The following is a 26,124-nucleotide window of genomic DNA, read 5'->3' as shown; positions in this document are numbered from 1 at the left end:
GGCCTCCCTTCACTCTCCCACCACCCCTTTGCTGGGTCCAACCCTCAGCTCACACCTTCACTTGGCCCTATCCCTCCCCCCAACACCCTCTCCCCACCAGGAGAGAGCCCCTGCCCCTGGGGTGCCCTCTCCAGCCATGTGGGATGACCCCCCCACACAGCCCTGCCCCTCCTGGTCCTGCCACCCCTCCAGTCCTGGACCCACAGCCAGGAGGAATTACCTTCTGCCCATCAGCGCCCATCGAACCCGTCAGGCCCTGTTCACAACAGAAGCAAGGGGCATTAGAAGGGCTCCTTGCTACTCTCAGCAGGATCCTGTGCCTGTGTCCACCTTACAGGACCTCCCTGAACAGGCCTCCCTCCCACGCCAGATGGCTGGATGGTTCCTCTGCAATCCCAGCACAAACCCTGGCTGATAAATATTTACTTCCCCCCATATACACTTGGCTGCTCTGCAGGGAAACATCTGAGTGGTCTCCCCTGGCAAAGGCTACAGCGGGGGATTAACCTGTGCAAGGGCTGGGAGCACGAGTCTCTCCAGCTGCCAAGGGAGGAAGGATCAAAAGGAAGCAGAGACCGGAGCAGGTGCCACGCGTGGGCCAATGGGTCCTGATGCAAGGAGCAGAGTCAAGGGCATAACTCCATGGGAGCAATGCCTATTTTGACTGCCCTGGGCTTTCCAAACCTCCCATCTAGGCTCAGGACAGCCCCTGGGGAAACTACCCGCCTATATAACACAGCCAGCAGGTGCTGTGCCCCTGGCAGTAGCTGAACAGGGGATGCTGCCTCCCACGGTGCCAGTCTGGGGGAGTAGGCTCAGGAGGGCAGGGCAGCAATTGGAGACGCCTGGGAGAACCTCAGATGCCTGGCGACAGGGAGAAGATGAGCTGTAGCAATGGGGAAATCCAGCTCGGCAGAGGGGGTGCGCATCCCCCTCCTGCCACCATGCAATTGCTCTGCACTTACCACATCGCCACGCTCCCCCTTCTCGCCTTTCGGCCCCTCGGCACACTTGGGATAGAAAAAGGAGGAGGGTTAGAGGAGCGTGAGGCATCCCTGAGGGCAAGGTGGCAAGAAAGCAGGGCGGCACCTCACCTGCAAGGGGCCGTCGGGGGAGGTCCGCACACAGTCGGAGCCCTGCGGAGGGAAGGGACAGGCTTCAGAGGAAAGAAAGTGCTGGCATAGCAGATGCGGGGGGTTGAGGAGCTGTTTAAGACCCTGGGGCTGGGGCACAATGGGACACCAGAGCCTTGGGAAGGCACAAGGTGTCTGCTCTAGTGGTCGCTGGTAAGGGCCCTTCCCCACCAGCCCAGCTATCACGGGAACGGGTCAAGCCCAAGATGAGACACCCTCAGGCTTTGTGGCCAAGGCCCATCCCTAGATGCAGCCCTGGTTGATCAACAAGCAGAGAGTGGGATCTGGTTTTGCCTCCCTCCCCTCATCTCCCCCAGCAGACGTGGCCCCACCAGCCCCTGGAGCCTCCTTGGCTGAGACCCAGCACCTTCCTCCATGCCACATCTGGGACAGCACGCTCGCTTATCCTGTGCCATTGAGGGGGACGATGGGTGGGGAGACAGTGCCGGGGAGACAGTGCCCAGGGCTGGCTGGGAACAGGGACAGGGACCCCAAACTGTGCAGTCCAGCCAGCTTGAGGGCAAGGCCATCCTGGGCAGGGGGAGGTACCAGCCTGGGAGGCAAAACAGGAGGACACGGGACACAGCTAGGTCTTTCCGGGCACACTTCACACAGGACGTCACCCTCCAGCCCCTACATCAGGCAGGCCGAACAGCGCCAGGTCACCATCCCAATCACTCACGCGCTCGCCTTTCTCCCCCTTTGAGCCGAAGGTCCCAGGCAGTCCTCGTTCTCCTTTCCCACCCTGTGCAAGAGAAGGGGAGATTTGTAGGGCCAGCCGGAGCATTGAGAGCACCCAGCCCTGGACACATGGGGAAGCCCACATGCAAAAGCATGTGCACAATTATGAACACCAGGACAGACACGTGTGTGCAAGCACACAAGTGTGCGCTCACTGGCACCAGCATCCTCTGAGCCAGGGAGGGGCGGCATAAACAGAACCGGCCATGCCCCAAAGAGGGGCTGGCCCCTGGGCTCTACTTGTTCTGCAGCGTGGGGACACACTTACCTTGGGGCCGGGGGGACCAAGCGTGACCTAAGGAGACAGAAAAGAAACCTGTCAATGCAACGTGGCCCTCCCTGCAGCCGAGAGAGATGGGGGACAACGTGCAGGAGGACAGGAGAGGAGAGGAAGAAGGGAAGAGCGTGGGGGACGGTGGGAAAAAGAGGCGTAAGCAATTGCATTCCTACGAAAGCCACAATTCAGGCAGATTCTGGCACCGGTGACCAGCCTGGACGCCCACGTGACCTGGTATCACGGTATCGACGTGTCAGGGCCCATCTACCAGTGCACGGAGAGGCTTGTTGGAAGGCCTTGGGTCCTCTGGACTCCTGCCGCCGGGCAGGAGGAGCTGGGAGCAGGACGGGGGGAATGGAGCACAAAGCAGAGGAAGCAACGCTCTCCCCTAGACGAGCCTCCAGCCGCTCCCCAGCAGAGGCCGGCTGGCTGGGAGAGCGACTGCGGCACGGATGAGCGGAGGGGAATGTCAGACCGCAGAGAGCTGCGCCGCCGCCTCCTTCCCTCGCGCCTTAATTCCTTCCTCTGCTCCCGCGCTCTTTCATTCATTGTCATGCCCTGTGCCAAAAGGGGGTTGCCATAGGAACCCTGCTGACATCTGGAAGCCATCAGAGATGTTCCCCAGCCAGCCAGATGCTCTGGCGGACCTGGGCCAGGAAGGATGACGAGTCTGGGGGGGGTCTTTGAAGATGAAACGGGGGGTAGGAACAAGCTGAGGAAGGCGAGGTCCCGGGGAAGCTCCTGGGGTGCACTGGATGGGTCCCATGGGGCTGGGACAACAGGAATCCAGCCCGGTGCTGCGGCAGCATCTTCTGACTTGGCAGAAGCAGGGAGCCGGCACAGCTGGGGGCAGGATGGGGACAGACCTGTCCTGCTATATGGGGGCAGAGATGTGGGGAGAGGAATTAGGACCAGGTGCTCCTGGCCTTCTGCCAGGGGCCTGCCACTGGTGCCGTGAAACAGGTCCAGGGCCCAGATCCAAGCCCTGGCGTTGCGCCCGGCTTTGGCAACAAGGGGCAAGCCTCACGTCACTCCTTTGTGGGGCTCGTCCCCCCTCCCCACCGGCTGGGAGCCAAGCCCCATGGAAAGCAGCTCCATCGCTGCAGCAGTCAGCGCTGGGTGGATCTCCGGTGATTCCCGCCTGCCCCCGTGGGCTCCGAGAGCTGTGGGTGAGGCGTGGCTGCGGAGCGGGTAGCATGCACGGGCTGGAATGGCACGGCGCAGCATGGCCTGGCATGGCACTCTGTGCTGGGGAGCCCTGGCAGGCTGGGGCCTTTGATGCACAGGCCATGACGAGCCCTGCTGGTATGTGGGAGTGTCGAGCCACGGTGCTGCACCGAGGAGGGATGGGGCTGTGCACGGCCTGGGCAACCTGCAGCTTAGGCACGGGCTGGGACGGCCCTTCCCGGGCTGCTCTCTGCGCTCGGGGCAGCTCAGGCAGCCTCGCTGCATTAGGAGATGTGGAAGGTCTACCTGCAGTGCCAATGCACCACCTGGAAGGGCAGGGACTCAACTTCCTCGTCTCCCGTGTCAGAGCATGGGGCAGCCCAGAGCCAGATCTCTGGCCTGATGGTCCCCAGCTCACCTGGCTCTGCCTTCTGCAGGGTCAGACCTGGGGGCTGGACCCGCCAGAGACCTGGCCTGATTCCCACCTCAAGCTGAAGAGGGAATCTGTCTCCACTGCCAGAGGACCGGAGCCCCCCCTGTGACGTGGTGACTCCTCCAGCCCCAGGCAGGAAAGCCAGGCAGCTATCTCCAGCACAACGGGGGAGCGGCTAAGGGACTCACCAGCGGTCACACAGGCAGGCTGTGGCGGAGCTGGGAAGCAGACATGGGTCTCCCAAACAAGAGCCCCGACCACAGGGCCACACTGCCTCCTCTGAGCGTGGGCAAGAGCAGGAGACAGAGCAGGGAAGAGTGAAGGACCCAGAGCGCTCCTCGAGTCAGGAGGACCTGCAACCACCCCACAGCAGGGAGAAGCCCTCTTCCCAACCTCACACCCTGTCCCCAAGCCAAAACCCCAAACCAGCCTCAGGTCCTTGACTTACGTTGGTGTGCTGGGCTCTCGGCAGGCAGGGCGGGCACTGGAAGAGAAGGGCAAGCCTTTAACTACCTCTGGGCACAACCGACCCCACCCGCCCCGAAACCTTCCCACCTTGGATCCCTGGGCACCACCCTGATCCCTCCCCAGGGGGTACGGAGGGTGATGGGCATTTAAAAGGGGTAGGGGGGATATTCCTAACGACAAGCCAAACCAGGCACTTGAGTTAGGCCCCAGCGCTGCTGGAGATTGACTGGCATCGGTGGGGCCTGGTGCTGGGCACTGCCCAGGACTGTGCTGTGCAACAGGCAGAGGCATGGGCAACACCAGAGGCAGCTGCAAGTCTGCTGCAGAGGCCAGGACCAGGCCATCAGCAGCAGGCAGGAACCCTCCAGAGGCTACTACCTAATGGCTTGACCCTGACCTTGACCTTGACCCCCCTCCCAGAAACTGCTGCTGGGGGCAGGAGGGGAAGAGCAGCATAGGAAGGGCTGGGGGAAGCACACAGCTGCTCCTACAGCAACAGATTCCACCTCCCAGCTCCTTCTCCTGGGGCTCCCGGACCTGCCAGCGCTGACCTGGGGGTTGTACGTGTGGGTTTGTGGCTTGACCACAGGCTCCTTCAGCCAAACCAGTGGCTGCGAGTTGCTTCCACGGGAACAGCCAGCTCCAGCCAGGCAGGCATCAAGTGCCCTATATTCTCCCTAAACCACTTAGACCAGCTGGACTTCTTCCATGGGAAGCAACATGAGGAGACTACGGGCAGAGAGAGCAGCTCCCTCGCTGCTCTGAGCCATGCGTGGATGGGCAGGGGAGCCCAGCTCATAACAGGGCTCCCCCCCCCCACATCTGGCACAGCTGGAGCACTGCGCAGCCCCCCAAATGCCTCGCCTTACCTCGCCCGCTGGCATGCCTGGCTGGCCAGAGGAGCCTTGGTAGCCCTGTGGGAAGCAACACAGAGAAAGGTGTGTGTAGGAAGGGAAGAGGCTGAATACACGGGGTCACACACCAGTGCCGTGCCCCTCTGATCTGGGCCTGCAATGTGGGCCTGGGCACAGTCATTTTCCCTTGCTGAAGCCAGCTCTACATGCAGCTCCCACCAGCAAAAGCCAATGAGGCATCAGGCCGACTGTGCCCAGGCTCTGCCACAGCCAAGTGGGGGTGCAAAAAAAAAACCCCCTCGGAGAACCCAGAGCTATGGGGGTCTCCCTGCACCTGCCCGGGGCTCCTGATAATATTCAGTCTGAGCTCCAGCAGGATAAATGGGGAAACCAGGACTCGTGCTGGGAGGCCAGGCCAGGCAGCACTGGAGGTGCCGAGGTCCCGGTGCCTGCCCAGCATTTCAGAGCCATCCGGGAGCCCCAGCCAGAGCTCGGAGATGCCAGTAGCTCCAGTCTGGCTGGAACAAGGAAGCCCTGAGAAGCAGCTGGGATCTCTCCAGGAGCGATGCGGAGCAAACACCGCTCTAAGTGCTGCAGGAGAAGCCGGACAAGCCGCTCTTTGATTCAGTGTCCGTAGCCTTGGTGGGAGGGGAGGAGGCAGGATGGAGCCCCGCTGCCTCCGTGGAGGGAGCACAGTGCACAGGGTGTCTCCCCACGATGCCCAGGAAGGCAGCAGGAGGAAGAGCCCCCCCCGCACCAATCAACGGGGCAGGGCGAGGCAGCTCCCAATGCTGGGCTGGGATCCAGGCCCCCTGGCCAGGCTGAGCACAGAGTGGCAGCGAGGAAATGTAGGCGTGGGCTGCACAGCGGGCTGCCTGCCAGGGTGCCCTGGGGATCAAGGTCTCTGGTGTGGAAGATAAGAGACTGCATGGTAACGATGGGGGCATGGAGCAGGATGCTAAGGGGGTGTCTGTTCAGGGCAGGGCAGGCTGGGGGCACCCATCCGGGGGGCTGAAAAACAGGAGAGGTCCCAATCCCCACCCCTGCACTACGTGCACCCCATAGCCCTCACCTTTTCTCCTTGGTTACCCTTCACACCGACTTGCCCTGGCGCCTTCGCCTCCTGCAGAGAGAGCAGAGCCACCACTGCGCTACAGACCCTCCTGCCTCTGTCGCGGGCAAGAGGAGGCTGGGTGGGGCAGCTCCCGTCATCCTTCACTGCCCCGCTGAGAGAAGCGGGAAGGCACCATCTTTCCCCCGTGGTTGGAAACTACAGACGACTCTTGCCATGCCACCCCCCAGCCTTGCCTGGAAGCTCAATACGGCTCCCCACGACACAGCTAGAGCCATCCAGGTGGGGGGACCTCCTTGCCAACGCCCCCACAAAGGCGCTTTGGGCTCGGACAGCCAGCAACCAACCCCCTGCCCTCCACGGCCCATTTGCTCTTGCCATCCAAGTCCCTTTCATTGCAAGGCAGGCAGCCTGCCCGTTCACACGGGGTATATGGAGCATTGCCGGTGACGGCGAGGGCTGGACCTGACCACCCAGGAAGTCTTTGCTGGCTGGCGCATGACTCCAGAGGCACCCTATAGTGACGTGTCAAACCCAACATCCTGCCCTGCCGCCCTCATGCCCAACCCCAGCCTCCTCCCCTGCCTGCCTGCATTGGGCTCTACCCTGGCACCCTCGGACAGACACCCCTGTCCAATTTCCCTCTGAGCCTGGAGCCTCTCTCCCTGGCTGCTCAGGAAGCAGCCGGAGCCCAGAACTCCCCGTTCGGCACAGACAAGCCTAGTGCTTGTTTGAGGAGGGAGTTTTTCCCCTCCTCTCCTGGCCTCGGCCCCCACACACCCTGCCAGCCGCTCAGCCGCTCGCGCCCCGACTCTCCCGCTGACCCGACAACCCCGTCACTGCTCACTTCCCCAGCCTGCGGAAAATGTGATGCAGGATTTCAAGCGGAGGGGTGAATCAATGCAGCTGTGTTCTCCACCACAGGGGTGTGGGCGCTGCATCAAGAGGTCTGGGGAACATCCCAGAGCCCTGGAGGAGAGACAGACCTCAGGGACAGAGGCCTGCTCTCTGCCGCTCAAACAGGAGGGGTTTCAGGGCACAGGGCTGGGCTTTCCAGCCTGGTTCTGGGTTCAAGAGCATGCAGGTTGCCAGGTTCCCGTCTCCTGTCTGTGCTACTCAGAGGGCATCAGGATCCATGTCAGGGGCTGTTTGTTGGAGGGGTGCGCTGTGGCCCAGCCCTAAGCATACCACCTTCTGCCAGGCCAAAGAGCCCAACCCGCCCTCGTAGGCCCCTATCCGATGCCTGCTTCCTAGCCAGACAGCCCGGCTCCCAGGCTGGGATGAAGAACCATCGAAAAGCAGGGCTGGATGGGGCCTCAGGAGGTCACCTCTAGTCCAGCCCCTTCCCCAAGGCAGGATCGTCCCCGGACACGTCCTTGTCTAACCTATTCCTGAAATGGCATGATTCACCCTGTTGCACAGCTATAAGACACGCTGCCCAGAGGCACCGAACCTCCACAGGTAAAGCAGGACCAGTCGCTCCCAACCCCCTGCCCCCACAACACGCTAGTCCTGCTCCATGCATCCCGAGCAGCTTCTGGGTATGGCTGGCTGCGGGGGTACCTCCTGCCCTAGACTGCCGATGGAAGAGGCTGGACCCAGGACAAAGCCCCGTCAGGAGAGGCTGGGAGAACAGGGTCCAGGCAAGCATGAGGGCAGAGGTCAAGAAGGGCAATCCGCTCGCTGCTGTTTGCAAATGCAAGGAGATGTGGCTCTTGTCGCTGAGCACCGCTGTGGCCTAGATCCTCTGGGCACTGGTGGGGGTTCGCTAGCTGGCACAGGCAGTATGTGGGGTGGGGGGCAAGTTTAGGGAGGGGATGGGCTGGAGTGTGCTCTGCTAGGGCTTATCTCTGCTGCCCAGGACTCATCAGGCATGGGTTACAGCAGCCCAGGGGCTGCTCTGAGTGACACCCAGGGCTGCGCTGGCCCCTGAATGGGTCTACTTCTCAGAGCTACCTGGCTGCCCTCCCAAGCACAGGGCATACTGGTAGCACTGACTGCCACGCTGATGCTCCATGTGGAGTGAACCGCTGGCACCAGGAGGGAACGTTGCTCAGTGACATGCCCGGTCCCAAGGCCCAGAGACGCTGCAGCCCGCTCCGTGGGAGACGGGGGACATGGAAAGCTCCCAGAGCCCTGCACTGCCGTGGGCCATGGGGAGCCAGACTCTGGAGCCCACTAGCTGCGCAGCCCAGTGGTAAACACAGGAAGAGCCAGCTTGTCAAGGCCACGGCACCATGACAGGAGGGGAAAGGCTTGGACAGACGACAAGACAGAGAGGAAACCGGCCGTCCTTCATATCCTGTCTCCTTGCCGCCAGCAGATTTCGAGCCCAGACCTCTTGGGCTGCCAGGGATGCTGCAAGGGAAGTGAAGGCACGAGCACACACGCACAGCACCAGTGAGCGCAGCTGGCTGGGTGGCACTGCTGTATCCAAGCCTGTCCCCTGCCCTATGCAAGGTCCCTCTGCCCATCACACGTGCCCCAGCAGCTCTGCTTTGGGGGATTAGCTAGTCTGGGACAAGAGCACGGCCAGGGTTGAGCGGAAAGCTGAGGAAAGGAGGAGCAGAGAGCTGCACCAGGGAATGCCTCACCCAAGCCTGCCGGGGCAGCTTCCCTAGATCCCAGCCCTCTTCCACCTGGGAGCCACTTTTTAGGCCTCCTGCAGCTGGAAGCAGCTCTGATCCTCTCTTGCAGCCCCTGCTCCCAGTGGGAGAAACCAGAGAGCAAACAGTCCTGCTCCATTCGCCAGATCCTTAATCTCTTCTCCAGCTCTTACCCAGGCACGACCCCTCTCCATCGCACACACGGCGCCTTAAGCGTTCTCCCAGCTCTTCCTGACATGCCTTCCAGTTGGCCAAGCCCTGGTGCCCAGCAAGTCATGCAATCCACCGGGCACGGGGGCTCTACAGCCAGAGACATCTGGGAGGGGGGCTGCCACTGACCCTGCCTCACTGCTGGCCTCGTCTAGTTTGCCTAGCTGGCTGGAAGCTCCCAGCCCCAAGGGTGGTTGCAGCTCTGCCGCTTCCCAGCTCCTTCCTCCCATGCGCCTTCCCCAGTCATCCCCCTCTCACCTGGCCCCCCAGGGTCTCCTCCAGGCAGAAGCAGCGGGTATACACCTTCCCCTCCGACTGGGGGTTGATCTCAATCAGGTTGTTGTTCTGCAAGGCCTCTGCTTGCCTCCGGGTTTTGGGGGCTTCAGAAGGGCACTGTGCAAAGCGGAAATGGGAACTCATCAGCATGTGAGGCCGGGGTACCGGAGCCATGCAGAGGCTGGGAGCTGAGCACGGCCACCAAGCCCCCGTGTATAGACAGGATGCAGGAGGGCAAAACTCAAAAGATCCTCCCCCATGGATCATTAGGGAAAAAGGACCCCCAGGCTTTGACTGACAGCTGGAGGCAGCAATGGGGATGCATCATCCCCTGCAACAAGGACATGGGGAGATCTTCCTCCTGCCCAGGGAGGGGGATGCTCTGGTGCTCAGAGCACCAGGCTGGGATGCAGGCCTCGGTTCAACCCTCAGACTGGCCACAGGCTTCCTGTGTGATCGGGGGACAAGTCACTTGCCTGCCCTGGGTGGTGCCCGGATGCCAGAGGGGTGAAAGCCAAGTATGCACGTGGAGAGAGAGCCCCTTGGCCCCACCAGCCCCAGGCGAGACCAAGAGACCGAGGGCTTTCGGGAGACCCTGGACAGCGAGGCTAATACTCACCCCGCTGGCTGAGATCTCGCAGCAGCCTTCCTGCACGGCCAGCTCAGCGCTGCAGTAGATGTGCGCCTGCTGGATGTCGAACTGCAGGAGTGGGAACACATGGACCCCATCAGAGCCACAAAAAAGGCAGCCCCCACTCACGGGGGGCTGACCCTAGCCCCAGAAGCCATTTCAGCCAGGGAGCCTCTGCATGTCCCTGTCCCGTCAGGAGGACGGACCCTATTCCCTTTTGCTGCAGGCTATGGGCCCGTGACACATGTGTGCACACGCACACCCTCTTACTGCTTTCCTCTCCCTCGCCCCAGCCCTTCCTGCCCAGACTGGCCCCTTCAAGACCCATGCACGATGACCCACCTGGACCGGCGTGCCCTGCATGGCATCCAGACCGATGAAGGTGTTGCCCTCGCCGGCCACCGCCCGCCAGGGCTCCAGGGGCTTGGCGGAGATGTAGCTGCAATCGATGTGGACCGAGACCCCCTGGCTCTGCACGCTCAGCACCATCTTGTGCCACTTCTGGTCAAACAGGGAGGTGACCCCCTTCCCGGTGAAGACCGTGCTCACAAACTCCTTCTCCTGGCCCTTGACCTGGAACTCCAGGCTCCTCTCTTTGCCGTGGACTGCCAGGGAGAGCTATGGAGAGAGGAGATGTGGTGGCTGAGGGCAATTTCTACAGGTGCCAGTGGGAAAAAGACAGCCAGGTACAGTCATAAGGACAGGGCCTGGTGGGCCAGAGGAAATCCCCAGAGAGTGGCATCTGCAAAGACCCTGCCTGGTGATCGGGGGCTTGGACGGCTAAGGCCAAGCTATCGTGCAACCGTTGCCACCAGCCAAGCCAGCTCCTTCCACCCCCTCCCATGTGGGGTGAGGGCTGGGGCCAGTTGCAAGGCAGGATCCCAAGCTGGCACAGCCCATGGCACACAGGGGACCCGTTCCAGACATGCCCGCAGGTGGCACTGTGCACAGCAGGTCATTGCTCCCATGCACAGGGACAGAGCAGAGAGCCCGTGTCTCCTTGATGCCATGGCTGGCATGGCCCAGGGAGCACATGGCTTTGGCCAACCAACAGCCATTAGCTCCCAGGGAAAAGCCGGCTGGCAACCCGCGTCAGCAGTAGCCACCCTGCACCTGGTCTGTTGGGCGACTCCAGGGCTCTCTGGAGCCTGTGCTGTAGTAAAGCCAGCGGGAGTGGGGCATGAAACACCAAGGGGAGGGCGAAAGCAGGAAAGGAGAGCGCTGCAGGCACGGGCGCAGGCCCAGGGTACCTGGGGGTAGCCCTGCCGGTCGGTGATCTGGAAGAGATACCAGTCTTCCTTGCTGCTCTTCTTCTTCAGGAGCAAAGTGAAGACGAGGGTGAATTCCTGAGGCAGGCCAAGGGGGAACACCTGCCTGGGAGTGGGGCAGGGAGAGGAGGAAAAGAGACATCAGTGGAAGCAGAGACTGACATCGCTACGGGGAGCTGTCTCCTCCCTTAGTCCCGCAGGAGCTGTCAAGGCAGCACAAGCACCTTTCCAGCACGGAGCCTGGAGAGCTGCGTGTGTGTTGGTGTGTGTGTGGACCCACAAGGACATCTCTGCCTCTGACAGCACGGATCCACATGCCTTGAGACCAGCCCAGATACTGCCTGCACAGGGCTGAGGCTGTGCATGTGTCTGCAGGGGTCTCTGGGAGTGAGACCCACCCATTCATCTGCATCCGTGTGTGCATGCATGCATGCACTGCTGCATGAGTGAACATGGGCACAGCCATCCATGCAGGTGTGAAAGCGTGTGCCCTTCCATGGGTCTGTGGGCATGAGACCAACTCAGAGGCATGTGGGCATGGGTCAATCTTGCAAGTGATGGATATGGGCAGGTGTAAGGATAAAGAGACTTCCCGCACCTTTAGGGCACTCTTGGATTGCTGTAAACCCCCAACACCATCACTGCCAAAAACAGCTCCCTTTGGGCATGCGGCAATGCACCCATGCCAGGAGATGCATGGCCGGAGATGCCATCCCCCCTAGGCTGCATGTCTCATCAGTACGTGACGGGAGCCAGGGGAGCCTGGGGCTGGAGACCTGGAGGCCACACAGACAGCAGAGCTCTGGTCAAAACAGACCCGGCTCGTGTGCTGGGGAGGGGGAAGAAGGGGGGCTGAAGCTGTTTGTCTCAGTGCTGCAGGAGAGAAGCCAGAGCTTTCGAAACAGGAGATAAATCAGAAACAAACAGTAGGAGGGATAACCAGGCCCAGCCAGTGGGGGTATGTAGGGAGGAAGGGTCCATCGGTCTGTCCTTCTGGCAAGTTCCCAATGCACTGGTGCTCCCGGGGGAGATGCCCCAGAGCCCCTCCTACAGGACCCTAGCCCCCGTACGTGCCATGCAGCATCTCTCCACCGCACCATCTCCCTCACACACCCATGAGACCCTGAGATGTAGCCCATAGAGAGGATCTAGACTGGGCCCCTTCCTCCTGTGGGTGCCCAAGCCCCCGCGGCTGGCAAGTGACACAGCCCCGCTGCCCCCCAGGGACTTCCTTCCCTGCACAAACAGAAGCTGCTTCCCACTTTCCATTCCCCTCAAGCCAACAAGAAGGAAAACAGCCCGACCACAGCCCCCGCGCTCCACCCCCCGAACCAGGCAGCACCGACAAGTAGGGAAAGCAACAAGAAGCCCAGGCCAAGACCTGCTCCTCCTCTGCCGTGGCAGCTGCCAGCAGCCAGGCCTACTGCTCCGGGCACCTGGACGGCAGATCAGACAGTGCAGGAGGCCTGGAGGGCTCCTCAGGATGGATTAAGCTGAAGCACGTGCCAGCTCCAGCTGCCGAATTGCTCCTGCTGTTGCAATCGCATTGCCCAGGCGTGAGTCAGTCCATCTCCGCACAGGATGCTTCTCTCAGGCTCCTGTCCCAGAGCACTGACTGTTCACATTGGGCTTGGGCATGGCCTGGGCACTTGCAAGATGATGGGGATCTTGTGGTGCTCAGCTCATGCAAAGGGACCTGAAGCCAGACTGCAGGGCATAGGCAGGATCAGGGCAGTGAACGCCCAGCAGGCACAAGGGCATTGGGCCAGGAGGGCTGCGGCAGCTCGCTGGGAGGCCGGGTACAGCAGCTGGAAGTGAAGGGAGGTGCTTCTCACCCATGCAGGGATCTGGCAGAAAGACTATGTGAGCAGGGGGACCCATCTCCTCAGCCATCAGGGTTTTCTCTGGGACAGGTGCACTATCAGAATGGCCTCATCCACCCCCAAAATGCAGCTGCATCTGGGGTGGAGCATGACAGCCACTCAAGGCAGCATGAGAAAGTCCTGTTATCTGGAGCAAAGTTGCAGGGGGAGCCTCTGGAAGTAGTGGCATGGTCAAGACACCTGGGTTCTCCTTGCCAGAAGTCACGGGAAGGATGCAGCGGCCAGACAGGCAGTGGGACTGGGATCCCACCGTGTGCTGCGTGATCCAGTGCTCCTGCCCCATCACTGCTGCCCCTTGCTCAGGATGGCCGGGCCAAAGGCATTTTGCAAAGGCAGGACTGACTCCTATCTCACCCAGTGGGATTTCGGCTGCAGTTTGGAGAGCCAGCTAGGACCCATCACAGCTCCGCTGACCTCCCCTGGCAGCCACCAACGTGTCCCACAGATCCCAACCCAGGCTCAGGTGGTGGAGGACCCATATCCGCTCACCTGGGACCCAGAGAGACCACCCCTTCCCTGCGTGGCAATAGATGTCATGTTACTTAATGGCAGCCTCCATGGTGATGTGCACTGGACAGACACAGAGTAGGAGATGGGCCTGGCCCCCACGAGCAAATGATACCCACAGACAACAGATGGGAGGCTGGAAGTGCAGGGGTGAGGTGACTCCCCTGAGGTCACACAGAGAGGCTGTGGCAGAGATGGGTAATGACCCTCCTCCCTGCCCTTGCAGAGTCTAAAGCAGGGTGCCAGCCTGCTGGGCTGCAAGGAGGGAGGGAGACAACCCCGGTCTACATGCTACTGATCCCCAAACCCCTGGGGCCTCCTCCTGGGTTATAGACACTACTTCCACACACCAAACGCGTCCATGGCTCCAGCATGCAACTGCAGACTGCAGGGTGACCCCGGCACAGAAAGCAAGGGGTGAGCATGGGTCTCCACACTCCAGGTCCCTCGGACAGGGTGACGGGGCTGACCCCGGCTCCAGCATGGTGCAAGTACCAGGGCAGGGAGGACTCCCACCTCAGCCCCCAGCCAAAAGTCCAGACTGCAGCCATGTTTGCCGGCCCTGCTGAGGCTGGTGCTGCAGTCTGGCCTGGCTGCCAAGATCCCAACTAGCCTCATCTCCACCACCCCAAGGGTTCCCATAGTCTCTGCTCTGGAGTGGGACCAATTTCCAGGACTGGGAGAGACTGGGTGGGTAAAAGCTCTGCTGGGAGTTGGCAGCACCCCAGAGCTGTAGGAGACAGCAGGGTGGACAGGTATGGAAAGAGGCTCCAGGGACCCCCAGCAGCTCCCATAGGGGTGGGGATGGCAAAACACTGCTCTGAGGCACTGCTGCCCTTCCAACCTGGTGGCAGACATTGGGCATGAGACCCAGCGAGGCAAAGGGGCCTCTGCAAGTCTTTGATGGGAGCAGGAATTGAACCCAAGGGCCTAAGACCGAGGATCCTTCCTCCTCACAACTGCCCATCCTCCCAGCAGCTTGCATCCTTTCATGAGATATCTCTGGGCCTGGCTGGGACCCCAGCCGGCTCTGATGGAACTGGGCCAGCACCGGGAGGAGCTGGTGAAAGTGGCAACATGGAGGGGGGCATTCATACCATCCATGGCCTGTGCAACCAGCTACCTCCCACGCTTTCGAGGCCGCTGGCCCTGACTCACTTCCATGCCTGGAAGAATCAAGCAGTCGAGCTCCCAGCACTTTGTACACAGCCCGTGCAGGAAGCACTGGGCAGGGGCACAACCGTACACACAGGCCTCGCTGGGCACTGCGGAGAGCCGTGACCCCCAGGTCTGTCCCAGCAAGTAGCAGCTACCGCTGGGGAATGGCACTGCAGGACCCGACCCCCCTGCTCGGATGCTCCCTCGATGCAGCCTCTGCAAGCCCAGCATGTGGGAGAGCCCATCCCCAGCCAGCCGCATGCAGGGTCGAGAGGGGAGAGAGCCAGCAGCTCCGTCTAGAAGCTAAGTCAGGGCTACGCATTTCCATGGGCTAGTCTAGCCCCCTCCCCTGCCGGCGCCTGGCCAAGCGTGGGAGAGAAACACACGCCTGCTGGAGCAGGCATTGCGTAAGCCTGGCCAATCGCCCGGTCCCTCGCCTCCCAGCATGATTTACTTTCTAGGATTGAGGCATCCTCAACAGTGCTCACCCTGTCGCCCCGGCCTGGGCACCCACCCCCAGCTGGCACCTCTGCAGACCGAGCCACTGCGCCCTGCCACCTCCCCAACCCCGACCCAGTCCAGGGGGAACGAGCCCCCACTGCCAGTAGCTCTGCAGCGCCCATTTGGCATCTCCCACACTGGTGCCATCCAGCCTGGACACAAGCATCCGGCCTATTCCCTGAGGTCTCGGCTGGGTTACAAGCCGCACCCTTGCCCTGGGTCTCTGCGGTAAATGCCAAAGGAGCTCCCTGCTGCCAGAGGCTCCTGGAGGAACGCAAGGGCTGGGCTAGATGGAGTTAAGTGTACCCGCCTCCCGCCTGGAATGATTCATCCGCCGTAATTCACCACCTGCCATCATGCATGACGCCAGGGGGAAGAAGCAGGGGGCAAAGGAACCTTTCCAGGGCCTGGTCTCCATGCACAAGACAGACTGCAGGATGTGCTGCCTAGAAGCAGAGGTTTGGCTCCAGGACTCAGTGAGAAGATCCCACTACTGCTCCACTGTGGCATTGTGCGGCCCCCAGCTGCTGCTCTCCAGCCCCGGGGAAGCCCTCCTCTGAGTCCTGCAGTGAGCACAAGTATTGCCAGCTCCCACCCAACATATCCATGCTGGAGCCCGGGAGCATGGTTAAATACAACACTGCTATGCTCCAGAGCAACACACCCCCTGCGTTGGGTAACGCCCTGTATAGCTACTGCTGCGCTCCAGAGAGCACTGGATAACCCCTGCACAGATGCTGCAGCTGTGTCCTCAACCCTCTGCATCCCGGGACCTCCTTCCCTTCTCCTGCTCAGGCTGCACCTCCAAGCTGAAGCCAGAGGGCTGCCCCTGCACGGATGCCCCACACAATGGCAGCTGGGCTGCTTCTGGTGGCAGGGATGGAGCAGCATAAAACCGGATACACAAAGAAAGGCAGGATGCTGCCTGATCCTGCTGGAGGCAGGGAAAGCATCTAACACCACCCCATGCAGATGCCCAGAGGCTCAGCTGAGATCAACTGAGATCGATATTCTCAAGCCATGGATCTGCAGAGCCACACCACGACCCCCTGCACCCATAAATGTGAGAGCAGTAGGCATCACCGCATGCACGGCAGTCACCCTGCACAGGTCAGAGCCAGGAGGATGAAGTCACCAGACAAGCCTCAGTATGGATGCCCCACACAGCCAGGCTCTCTGCCCATGATCACGCACAGCCGCCTGCACAAATGGCTCTGGTATGACACAGTAATGCCCTGTACCCCTCCGCCCAGGGCATGCAGCAGTGTTTTAGGCCAATGGCCAGTCAGTGCATGACGACTGGGTTGGAGGTGAGTAGCCACCAGAAACATGGACACGTGCAGAGATCTGCACCCCAGGCACCTGGATTGAAGGCAGAGCAAAGCCAAGTAACCCCAGACACCTCCCTACCGTACCCACTCACTCCCGCCAGCAGGAACCAAGGGCATCATGCCCCACTGCAAAGAGATTCAAGTCCCATCTTCCTGGCCTTTCTACCCACTAACCCTTCATCTCCTGACAGCATTAAGACCCTGGCCACCAAGGAATCAGCCAGACACTCACTCCGTGGGCCGGACCAGGGCAGTGCTGCCCAGCCGTAGGATCAGGGGGCCTTTGGGATTGCGGATTTTCTTGATGGATGAGGTCTTCAGGAGAGCAAAACTTTTAATGAGGTTAAACCCTGTGGGAGAGAGAGAAAAGGAGCCCAGGTGAGACCAGGCCAAGCCAGCAGAGTCTATGCGACTGCATGGGGGAAACGCCACGTGCTGCAGAGACTGGCAGATCTTCAGAAAAGGGAAAGGAGCCGCAGCTCCAGGGCCCCCAGCTCCCCCGGGGGTGAGGCTGGGAACCAGGCAGGGTCTGAAGCCAGCTGGGCGGATGCCGGTCCCCGTGTCTCATCTCTGCAAGCTGCTCTGAACCTGACCAGCAGCTTCCAAGGGGAAAATACATCCCAGCCCAAAGCTCCTCACCAGCTTCACTCTGCAGCACAGAGCTTCTCAGTGCTGAAGGCCCAGACACGGGCACCGCAAAACCTGGGCTCCATGCCTGGCTCTGCCCCAGCTCCCTGCAGGGCCATGCACACCTTGTCCCATCCCCTCTGCCCTGCTTCCCCAAACAGGGGTGGCGGCTCTGCCCGCAGTGCAGAAGGAGGTGCTCAGCATCCCTGGGGCCATGGTTTGTCATAGACGATGGACTACCTTCTACTTGGGGCTTCTCTTCCACCCCCAAGCGACCAGGGCTGCGGTTGGTCCCAAGTCTCCTCTCCCCAAGATGTAATGATGAGTAAGGGGGTTCACTGCCCTCTCCAAATCCCAGCTATATTTGCCTTCCTGGGCCCAGCACCTCCCCAACACCCCTTGCCCCCCACCTTGGTTTCCCCCAGCAGCTCCACAGCCCAGACCCAAGCACGTGGTGCCCTGCACGGACCCGCCACACTGCAGATGGACCCTGACCGGAAGAAGGGGGCTCCTTACCCGTGATGTCAGCATGGCTGTCACTGCTCTGCTCCAGCCTCAGCTCCTCTCGCTGTAGGTGCGGACACAGGTCCCCTGGAAGACAAACTGCTGTCATCAGCTGCTCCCAACAGCCACGTGCCCTCAAAGGGCTGGGAGCTGTTGGGGGGGACTTGGGCGTCAGGCTGAGCATGCCTGCATGGATCCCCTTCCTACATCACCATGCTCCGGTCCCAGAGCTGCCTACACAAATCCCAGCCCATGAGTGCCCCAAAGGTCTGGCAGATAGAAGAGACCCTGCACTGCTTAGCCTGGAGATGCTGGAGTATGGCTTAGCTTGGGGCTGATAGATGATGGAGCCCCCTGCCCCCGTATAGAGCCATATGAACTGCTACCATCGCCATTTGCTAGGCAGCCTCTGGGAAAGGCTGCCCAGGGGATCCAGGAACCTGCCAGCACCCAGAGACAAAATGCATTGGGCTCCCGAAATCAAGCCAGTGGCTGATGGAGCAGGACAGAGATGTTCTTTTTGCTCTGGCTTTTGGACTGACTCCATACCCAAGACCCCAGCTCTGTTTCAGAGACTTGGCCTGCCAGGAAGGCATCACCGTCACCCAAAGGGCCCAGCCAGGCCCAGCCCTGGGACATCCCAAACTGCAATATCCTTTAAGGAGGGTCTGCTCCCCCCTCCCTGGGGCACAGCTGCTCTAAATCATGTCCCTCTTCCTCCTCTATGGAGCAAGGAGTCCCGGGGGGCAGCTCCAGGACTCCAACCCCTGGATCACCCCTGGATCGTGTCCTACTGCCAGGGACTTCCCTGCCAAAGCCTCTTCCTCCATGAAGAATGGCTCTTCCTCAATGGGCTCCTGGAGCCGATGGCCCTGCAGTGTCTCTGCAGCACATCAACTTAGTCAAGGACCACAGGATGGGGTGGGGTCTCCTGGGCCCCTGAGTGCACAAGCTGCCGTTTCCTAAAGAGGTGCCCAAAATCACCACTTCAATCCCTCACCTACAGCAACACAGGCCAAAAACACCCAGAGCACCCTGTGCGATGCCACCAGCCAAACCAGGTGAGACCAGGGCCCCATGAGGTGGGTTCAGGAAGCTCTGAAGCCCCTCTGGGGCACCAAGCCCATAGCCAACTTTGACCAGAGAGAAGGGGAAAGGGGTCAGGACAAAAGAGAAGGTGGGTGAAAGAGTCAGGCTGGAAGGGACCTCCAGAGGTCATCGAATCCAACCTCCTGCCTGAGGCAGGACCATCCCTATCCAAACCATCCTGTACACATCTTATCTAACCTCTTAGCTAAGCAGCACAGTCCACCCTGATGCAACACAAGATGTAACACTCACTCACACCTGCCACTGGTAAAGCAAGGGGACCAGAGCGCCTGCCGGCCTGCTGCTGTATATACGCTCCAGAGGTCCCAGGAAGAGGGTGGTGCCCTCTGCTACAGAGAAAGACCAAAGCCCCCTCTGACCAAGGGGTACAAACCCCTCTTGACCCCAGATGTGATGATCCGTTTGACCCTGAGCAGACGGGCAAGCCAGGAACCTCCAGGTTTAAGTCCCAACAGGAGCACTGGTGCTCTCCTTTCCCAATCCCCAGCCTTTGCTGCAGCCAACATGCAATGCCTCTGTGGAAGCAAGCAAATCCCGGCACATGTAGCAATAAGAGGGGGGAAAAAATCCTTTCTGGCATCCTGTGGCAACCAGCAAAGCCCAGAAGCATGAGAAATACTCACAGCAAAACACAGGCAAAGCTACACCTAGATCATCCCTGCCCAATGCCTGGCCAACCTTTTCCTGAACACCTCCAGCAATGGAGAGGCCACAGCTTCCTTAGGCAGCCTATTCCACTGCCTCGCTGTCCTAACAGCAACGTTTTTTTTCCCCTTGAGATCCAGTCTGAACTGACGTTGCTGCAACTTCAAGCCAGCGGTCTGCGTCTTGCTCTCGGCAGCAAGGGAGAAAAGATGTTTCTTCTCTTCTTTATGGCAGCCCTTCAAGTATCTGAAGACTGCTATGATGTGCCCCTGTGAGTACTTTTTCTGCAAGCTGGACATGTCTGCTTCCTTCAGCCTCTGCTCATTGAAGATTCCCAAGACACGTCCTGCTGAAAGGTTACCTTACTCTCCAGATGAACCCAGCAGTGCTTGGCTTAATCCCAGGCAAGATCACGGGGTAGCCCATGGCAGCACTGCCCATGCCGAGCTCGCTGTGGGTACCCCGGGGTGAGGAGACCTGGGGAAGGCAGTGGAGCTGCTGAGCAAAGAGGCAGAATTAGAAAGGAAGAGGAAAGAAAGGGAAGAGGAACGAAAGGCACCTCCTGGTTCTCCTCTGGCTTCGTGGAGGGAAAAGGGTCCAGAGCGCAGGACTCCTGGGTTGTGCCACCCCACCTGGGCACAGCAGCCAGGGGACATGCTCCCCAGACAGGGTCTGCTTTGCCCTGTCACTCCTGCTATCATAGCTGGGTGAGCCAGTCTCAGCACTGACCCCGAGGAGCACTGGCAGCCTCTTTAATCCAGAACCACGTCCCGTCCATGCCCAGGGATGCCGGCAACACACCAGTGCACCAGACAGACCTGCTGATTGAATCCACCCCAGGGTCCCCAGCTCCAAAGCCCAGCCCTTAGTCCCTCTGAGGAGCACTGGAAGAGGGTGGGGAACGCTCCAGCCCTGCACTGCCAAAGTCAGCAAGGAACTGCTTTGCTGTGGCTGATATGCAGCCAGTTCTGGGGTGGTAGCTGTCAAACAGCTCACAGCAACACTCCACAACTCCCAGAAAGAGACCATTGCATCCCTCCAAACCAGCTGCATGCAGTGGTGGGGAGCTGAGATCGGACACTTAGGTTAACCCCTGTGCTCCCTGGCACTTCCAGCACCTGTCTCGGGCTGCTGCGCACTGGAGAGACCGCAGCGCCTGCTGTGTGGCCTCATCACTCGGATGATGCTCAAGGCTTGACTTGAGATCTAAGCCGATTCCCAAAATATGCTTTCCATGGGCTCATCTGAAGCCAGGGAGGCAGGCCACGGCAGAGACCGGATCCAAGGAGAATCCCAGTTTGTAAAAGCTGGGCAGACAGTTTAGTGCATGGGAAATGGGACATCACATGGGCTTTTGCCACCGTAGTAAATGCTGCTTGGCCAGTGAGCAAACAATAGCCTGGGACCCGCGGGCTGGATTTTCACTCAGTAACTGAGACGGGGCCAATTCAGCATGGGAAAGCTGAACCATATGGAAAAGTCTGAACTCAAAGCCAACGAGCCTGGCTCACACAGCAGCTTCCAGCTCCTTGTAGCCGACCCCTAGAGCAAGAAGGATCTGCAGGAGTCTCTACAAAACACACAGCAGGTGCCCCCCTGGCAAAGGGCACCACAGTCTACAGCTCCCTTTAGCAAACTCCTCTGCCCGCCTGGAAACTCAGCCTCTGCAGAGCCACCACGAGACCTCCAGACTCAAGAGATGCCATCCAAGGATGCCCAAGGCTGCCTGGTGTTTGGGACCAAGACTGAATGAAGGGGAGAGGGCAGCTCTCTGCATAGAGCTAACCTCCATATTCCCATTGCCAGGCTGCGTCCAAACCTGCTCCCACCCTCCCCACAATTAGCAGGCTAGGCCCAGCCCGAGCTGCTAGTGCAAATGCTCCAATTGTTCGCCCCCGCAGGGGTCACTGGCTTAACAAGAAGGCACACAGAGCCCAGGGCCTGGGTCAGCTTCCCTGTCTACAAAATGTTGTCGCCAGAGCCTGGGGGAGCAGAGAAGCCCTTGGACATGCAGCCGAAGCCAAGTCCTTGCAGAGAACAGAGCGAGCTGCCTCCTCCGCTGGTTTCCAGCGATCTGGGCTCCGATGTGCTCATGGGCAAAGGAGGCTCCCCACGCCCCTCTGGCAGGGAGACCGCGCCGTAGGAAGAGGGACCCGCTCCAAGAGGAGGCCCCATCAGTGATTTCACTGCTGGCTGCCACCCCGCCCAGCGTGACTCCAGCCTCTTGGCCCGTCTTGCCTGGGCAGGCGTGTCGAGGGATCAGCTGGAGGGGGAGGCCTGCTCACATTGTGCACCGTAAGACAGCAACGTGCATGAGCTCCGGGTTGCGGCATGCCCAGCTCGGCACCTTTGGGGCACTCCACGCTGGCTCGGCCACCTCTCCAAGGCCTCCTGGCTGCCAGGTGGGGAGAGTGGGAGGTGATGGAGCAGTTGGGACAGTGGGATCCACACATGGCATCACAGGAGCCCCAGGGCAGACTCCAATGGGGGCCCGGGCCCTTGAATTCCCCTCCCCTCCTCACCCGCAGCTCCAGGGCTCCTGGCTGTGGTGCCAAGTCCAACAGTGGGGTCCAAATTGCTGAGCCCTTCTGTCAGCTCTTGGCCCAGCCTTCCCTGCCAGTCCCGGCTGGGATGCTCCATGGAAAGGCAGGGGCCTCAGATCTCCGTTGCCCCAAACAGCCATTCACATCATCACAGACCTTCACGCACACCGCACTGGTGCAAAGGACTGCACAAGAGGCCTCTGCATTGCTAGGAAGAGGGCAGAGACCACACCAGGCTGGTGGCGTTTTGGGACACTGGTGCTCGAGCTCTTGTCACCAGCTGCCTGCATCACCTCGGTCAGGTTGCTTCCCCTCTCAGTGCCTCAGTTTCTCCACTGAAAAGCAGGGGTGCTGTCCCTGGCCTAATTCCAAGGGATGCTCTCGCAGGATGCATCACCCGTCAGACACCGGCTCCTCTCTACCCCAGGAGACACCAGCAGCAGGAGGAGTGAGCAGCTCCCAGCAGGGAGGGAGAGGGATTTTCCAACTCTCCATGCCCCAGGGAACCTTTGGACATCATGTGCACAGAGGCTGCAGGCCGGAGGGTCAGCGTGCCTCTTAACTAGCCCTGACAGCAGGACAGAGCCTGGAGAAACAGCTCCCTGCAGACAGGACCCGCCCCCCCCCTGTACCCCAGCAGGTCACTTCTTGTCCTGTCCATCACTGCTTGAGGGCACCCCTACCCCATAAAGCACCTCACCACCCTGCACACAGATCCTCTGTGCATGGAAGGGGAGAGGCAGTGGGAACAGGTGAGCACGAAGGCACCCCCAGGGTAGAGCAGTCCCCTGTATGTTGGGACCCATGTGTCCTTAATTAACAATCCCAGGCTCGTTAAATGGAAGCCAGCCTGTCATTTCCAGTTAATAAACCACATAGTGCAGAGGGTGAAGGAAGGAGGTGGGGGTGGCATCTGGGCCCTCTAGCCTGCACAGGGGCCTGGAAGAGAGGATGGGTCCATGAACCTCTCTATTAGGCAGCATGGGGTCTGGGGCTGGGCCTGGCAGGGGGAGCTGGGCAGACATGTGTACACCCACCCTTGACACCATGGCCCAGCTGCACTACCACCATCCAGCTCCAAAGCAGCCCTGGGCCACTGTCCTGGGACACACTTAGCTCTCCCATGCAATCAAAGGGAAGTCGGGCCAGAAGAGCCCTCCAGAGGTCATCTAGTCCAGGTCATCTGGTCCTGAGGCAGGACCATCCCCATCCAAGCCATCCTGTACAAACTCACTGTGCAACCTCCTAGCAAAACTGCAGTCAACCCGACGCAACACAAGATGTAACACCCGAACGTGCCACCGGTAAAGCAGGGGGACCACAGCGCCCAATGTCCTGCTTCTAGACAAGGTTGGTTATATACACTGTTACAAGGAGATCCCGGGTAGTGCAAAACACTGACCCACCACCGCCCCCCCAGCCCGTACCAATCCCTTCCTGACCCCAAATACACCATCAGTCTGGCCCGAGCAGAAGGGCAAGACCCTCTAGCCAGGAACCTCTGGCTTTGGTCCCAGCAGGACCATTGACACAGCCCAGTCAAATCTGGGTAGCTGTAGCCAACACCCAGTACCTCTGAGAAAGACACGTGGAGCAGAAAGGCAAGGTGGGGGGCAAAGATCTCTCTGTGAATTCCCCCTGCCTTCCAGGAGGCAGAGAGGAAGGGTTGCCCAGTGGTTAGAGCAATGGCTTGGGCTGTGAACACGTCACAGGGACAGTCTGCCTCTGTGCCAGGTCCCCAGCTGCAAAGGGACCTAACGAGATGCAGTGAGGATGAAGGCAGTAAAGGCTGGAGGTGCCCCAAGGCCTGCCTTCCTGAAACGCCCCTTTCTGCCGGGCTGGGAACAGGACCCCGCACCGGACTCTGGGCCCCAGCCCCTGGTCTTCACCACCAGGCCATCCTCTGTGTGTCATCCACACCCCAAAGGGACTGGGACAAGAGAGCAGGGCCTTTTGAGGCTAACGCTTCCCACAGCTGGGACATGGGAAGGAGCACAGCAGGTCCTGGGCTCTACCAATGCCTGCTTGAGAATGACTAGCAGACTCACAGAGGAACCACACCAAACCCCCTCTTACCAAGCACCAAGCGGAACAGGATTCGAACCCAGTACTTTGCATACAATAAGCAGCAACCTTCCCTGCAACCCCTGCCCCTGCAGCCTGGACCCCAGCCACCCTATATCCCCAGCCTGCTACTGCTCCAGATGCAAGCGCCCCAGGCACTGCTCCACCCGCACAGCCTAACCCAGCCCTGCCCTCCAACGCAGCTCACTTACCTTCTCTGAACGCAGGCAGCTTCCCGCCTCGGCAGGCTCCCAGGAGGCCGCCGACACAGAGGGCCGAGGCCCAGATGCCCCACATGATGCTTCAGAGGGGCTCAGACTTTGCTCTCCCTAGAAGCAAAAAGGGCCAGTGCAAATCAGATGCCCACCAAGAGGATGGCTGCTAGGTTTTGCATTAGCAGGACCTCGGCCAGGAGCCACTCAGGCCCCAGAGCAGGCACTTAGCATTGGGGAATTGGAGGGAAGCTCTGGGACAAGCATTGACCTTCCAGGGTGGGCAGAGACAGCCCCAGGAAAGCCACACTCAAGGGGAACAGGCTCAGCCGCAAATCTCCCCGAACCCCAATCTGGTCCCAGGACCGGCTGTTTGACCCACCCGGCCTGTGCCATAAGGGGTGGAGGCAGAGACCACAGTGCTTCGCCAACCACCTGCTCTCAGCACCTGCCCCTCCGCTCCCCTCCAGCTCTGGACCCCAGCGAGCGCCTCCCGTAGTGTCACAGGTGCAGCATCTCCCCAGAGCACCTGAGGCTCTGAAAGGCCGTGGGCATCACCCCACCGGCGTGCAGAGAGGAACAGCCATGCATTCAGATGCCACCGAGCCTGGCCATGCCACCACCCAGAGCCATTGCTCCACCAGGCAGAATTCAGGCCTGTTGCTGCGGCTGCCACACCAAAGCCCTCTTCGGGTAACACGTGTGTCCTGAACACACGTGGTCCAAGCACCCCCCTTCCCAGGTGTCCCCACGCCCCAGGGAAGGTCCCAGACACAAGCTGCTTGATGCAATGGAGAGGGGGCCGGTTCAGCAGCCTCCACAGGCCTCGCGGACGCCTGCCAGGGGCTGGTTTCCAGTCAAGGGGTTTTTTTAGCAGGCCCCGAGACGAAAAGCTCCTCCTCCTCGATTGTGCTCAGACGTTTTCCTGCTAACGTCCCGCTCAGACCTAAAGACCTGAACCAACCCCACACCTGGAGACTTTGGGCTTTCCTTTCCCTTCTCTCTCCGGTAGCTCAGGCTCTCTTTTCACCCCGACGGAGGGACACTCGGTGCCCCTCAATCTCGCCCAGTTGTGCAGCTGATCCCAAAGACACCCTCACCCCCCAGTAAAGACTCCCCTTGGGCTCCATAGGCAGTGACTCTGAAGACCTCTTCTCCCTGGCCTTCTTTGCCACGAGTGTGCCCAGAGCCATGCAATCGGGGCCCGACGGGCGGGCAGGGAGTCCTGCTCCCAGCAGCGAAGAGGGCATGGCGGGCACCAGGGTCTCCCCACCCTGCCCTGCAAACCAGCCTGGTGGAGACGTCGGGACAGCCGGGCGAAACGAAAAGAAGGGACGGAGGATCCGGCCGCGGGAACAGCTGGATGCACATCTGTTCTGCACCCCGCGGCTGGGGTCCACCTCCACCAGCGCCCGGGAGCAGCGGGTGGAGGGTCCGGGAGGCAGGAGAGGAGGGCAGGGCAGCAGTGCCCACGCGTGTCCCGGGCCGCCCGCGCTTACCTGCCCGCGGTGCCGGGTCCCGGGCCCCGCCGCTCCCCGGGCGGCAGCGTGCAGGAATGCCGGAGCAGCTCTGTGCGCAGCTGGGACGGGGCAAGGAAACCCCCTCCTTCCCTCCCCGCTCCCCGCCCAGGCCTGACACGGCTGCAGCCGGCTTCCCCGCCCGCCCGCTGCAGGGTTCGAACCTGCGGTCCCCGGGCAGCGCCGCCTGTCTGCGCCCCCGCAGCCTCTGCACCCCCGCACCCTGCAGCCACCCCCGGAGCCGGCTCCGCTGCTTTCCTTGCAGGGGAAACTGAGGCTGGGGACTCTGTAGCCACCTCCTCTGCTTTCCTTGCAGGGGAAACTGAGGCTGGGGACTCTGTAGCCACCTCCTCTGCTTTCCTTGCAGGAGGAAACTGAGGCTGGGG

At 60.7% G+C, this 26,124-nt stretch overlaps 1 protein-coding gene across 3 annotated transcripts in view; it reads right to left on the bottom strand.

The window, feature by feature from the left end:
- COL16A1 (collagen type XVI alpha 1 chain) overlaps positions 1 to 25,824 on the bottom strand; it is a 63,942-nt gene extending 38,118 nt beyond the window's left edge. For all 3 annotated transcript variants that reach the window (XM_059729589.1, XM_059729590.1, XM_059729591.1), the window contains exons 1-16: positions 25,721 to 25,824; positions 24,222 to 24,338; positions 17,660 to 17,734; positions 16,749 to 16,866; positions 11,119 to 11,242; positions 10,211 to 10,486; positions 9,857 to 9,937; positions 9,220 to 9,354; positions 6,146 to 6,196; positions 5,089 to 5,133; positions 4,200 to 4,235; positions 2,143 to 2,169; positions 1,816 to 1,878; positions 1,095 to 1,136; positions 966 to 1,010; positions 221 to 256 (exon numbers count right to left, since the gene is read on the bottom strand). In XM_059729589.1, coding sequence (XP_059585572.1) covers positions 221 to 256; positions 966 to 1,010; positions 1,095 to 1,136; positions 1,816 to 1,878; positions 2,143 to 2,169; positions 4,200 to 4,235; positions 5,089 to 5,133; positions 6,146 to 6,196; positions 9,220 to 9,354; positions 9,857 to 9,937; positions 10,211 to 10,486; positions 11,119 to 11,242; positions 16,749 to 16,866; positions 17,660 to 17,734; positions 24,222 to 24,306 — 1,239 coding nt within the window. In that variant the 5' untranslated portion in view covers positions 24,307 to 24,338; positions 25,721 to 25,824. The remainder of the gene's footprint in view (positions 1 to 220; positions 257 to 965; positions 1,011 to 1,094; positions 1,137 to 1,815; positions 1,879 to 2,142; positions 2,170 to 4,199; positions 4,236 to 5,088; positions 5,134 to 6,145; positions 6,197 to 9,219; positions 9,355 to 9,856; positions 9,938 to 10,210; positions 10,487 to 11,118; positions 11,243 to 16,748; positions 16,867 to 17,659; positions 17,735 to 24,221; positions 24,339 to 25,720) is intronic.
- Positions 25,825 to 26,124: the final 300 nt, after the last annotated feature.

The sequence above is a fragment of the Alligator mississippiensis genome, chromosome 6, assembly GCF_030867095.1.
Source record: "Alligator mississippiensis isolate rAllMis1 chromosome 6, rAllMis1, whole genome shotgun sequence".
Classification (NCBI taxonomy): domain Eukaryota; kingdom Metazoa; phylum Chordata; order Crocodylia; family Alligatoridae; genus Alligator; species Alligator mississippiensis.
This window is presented reverse-complemented; position numbering and strand designations above follow the sequence as displayed.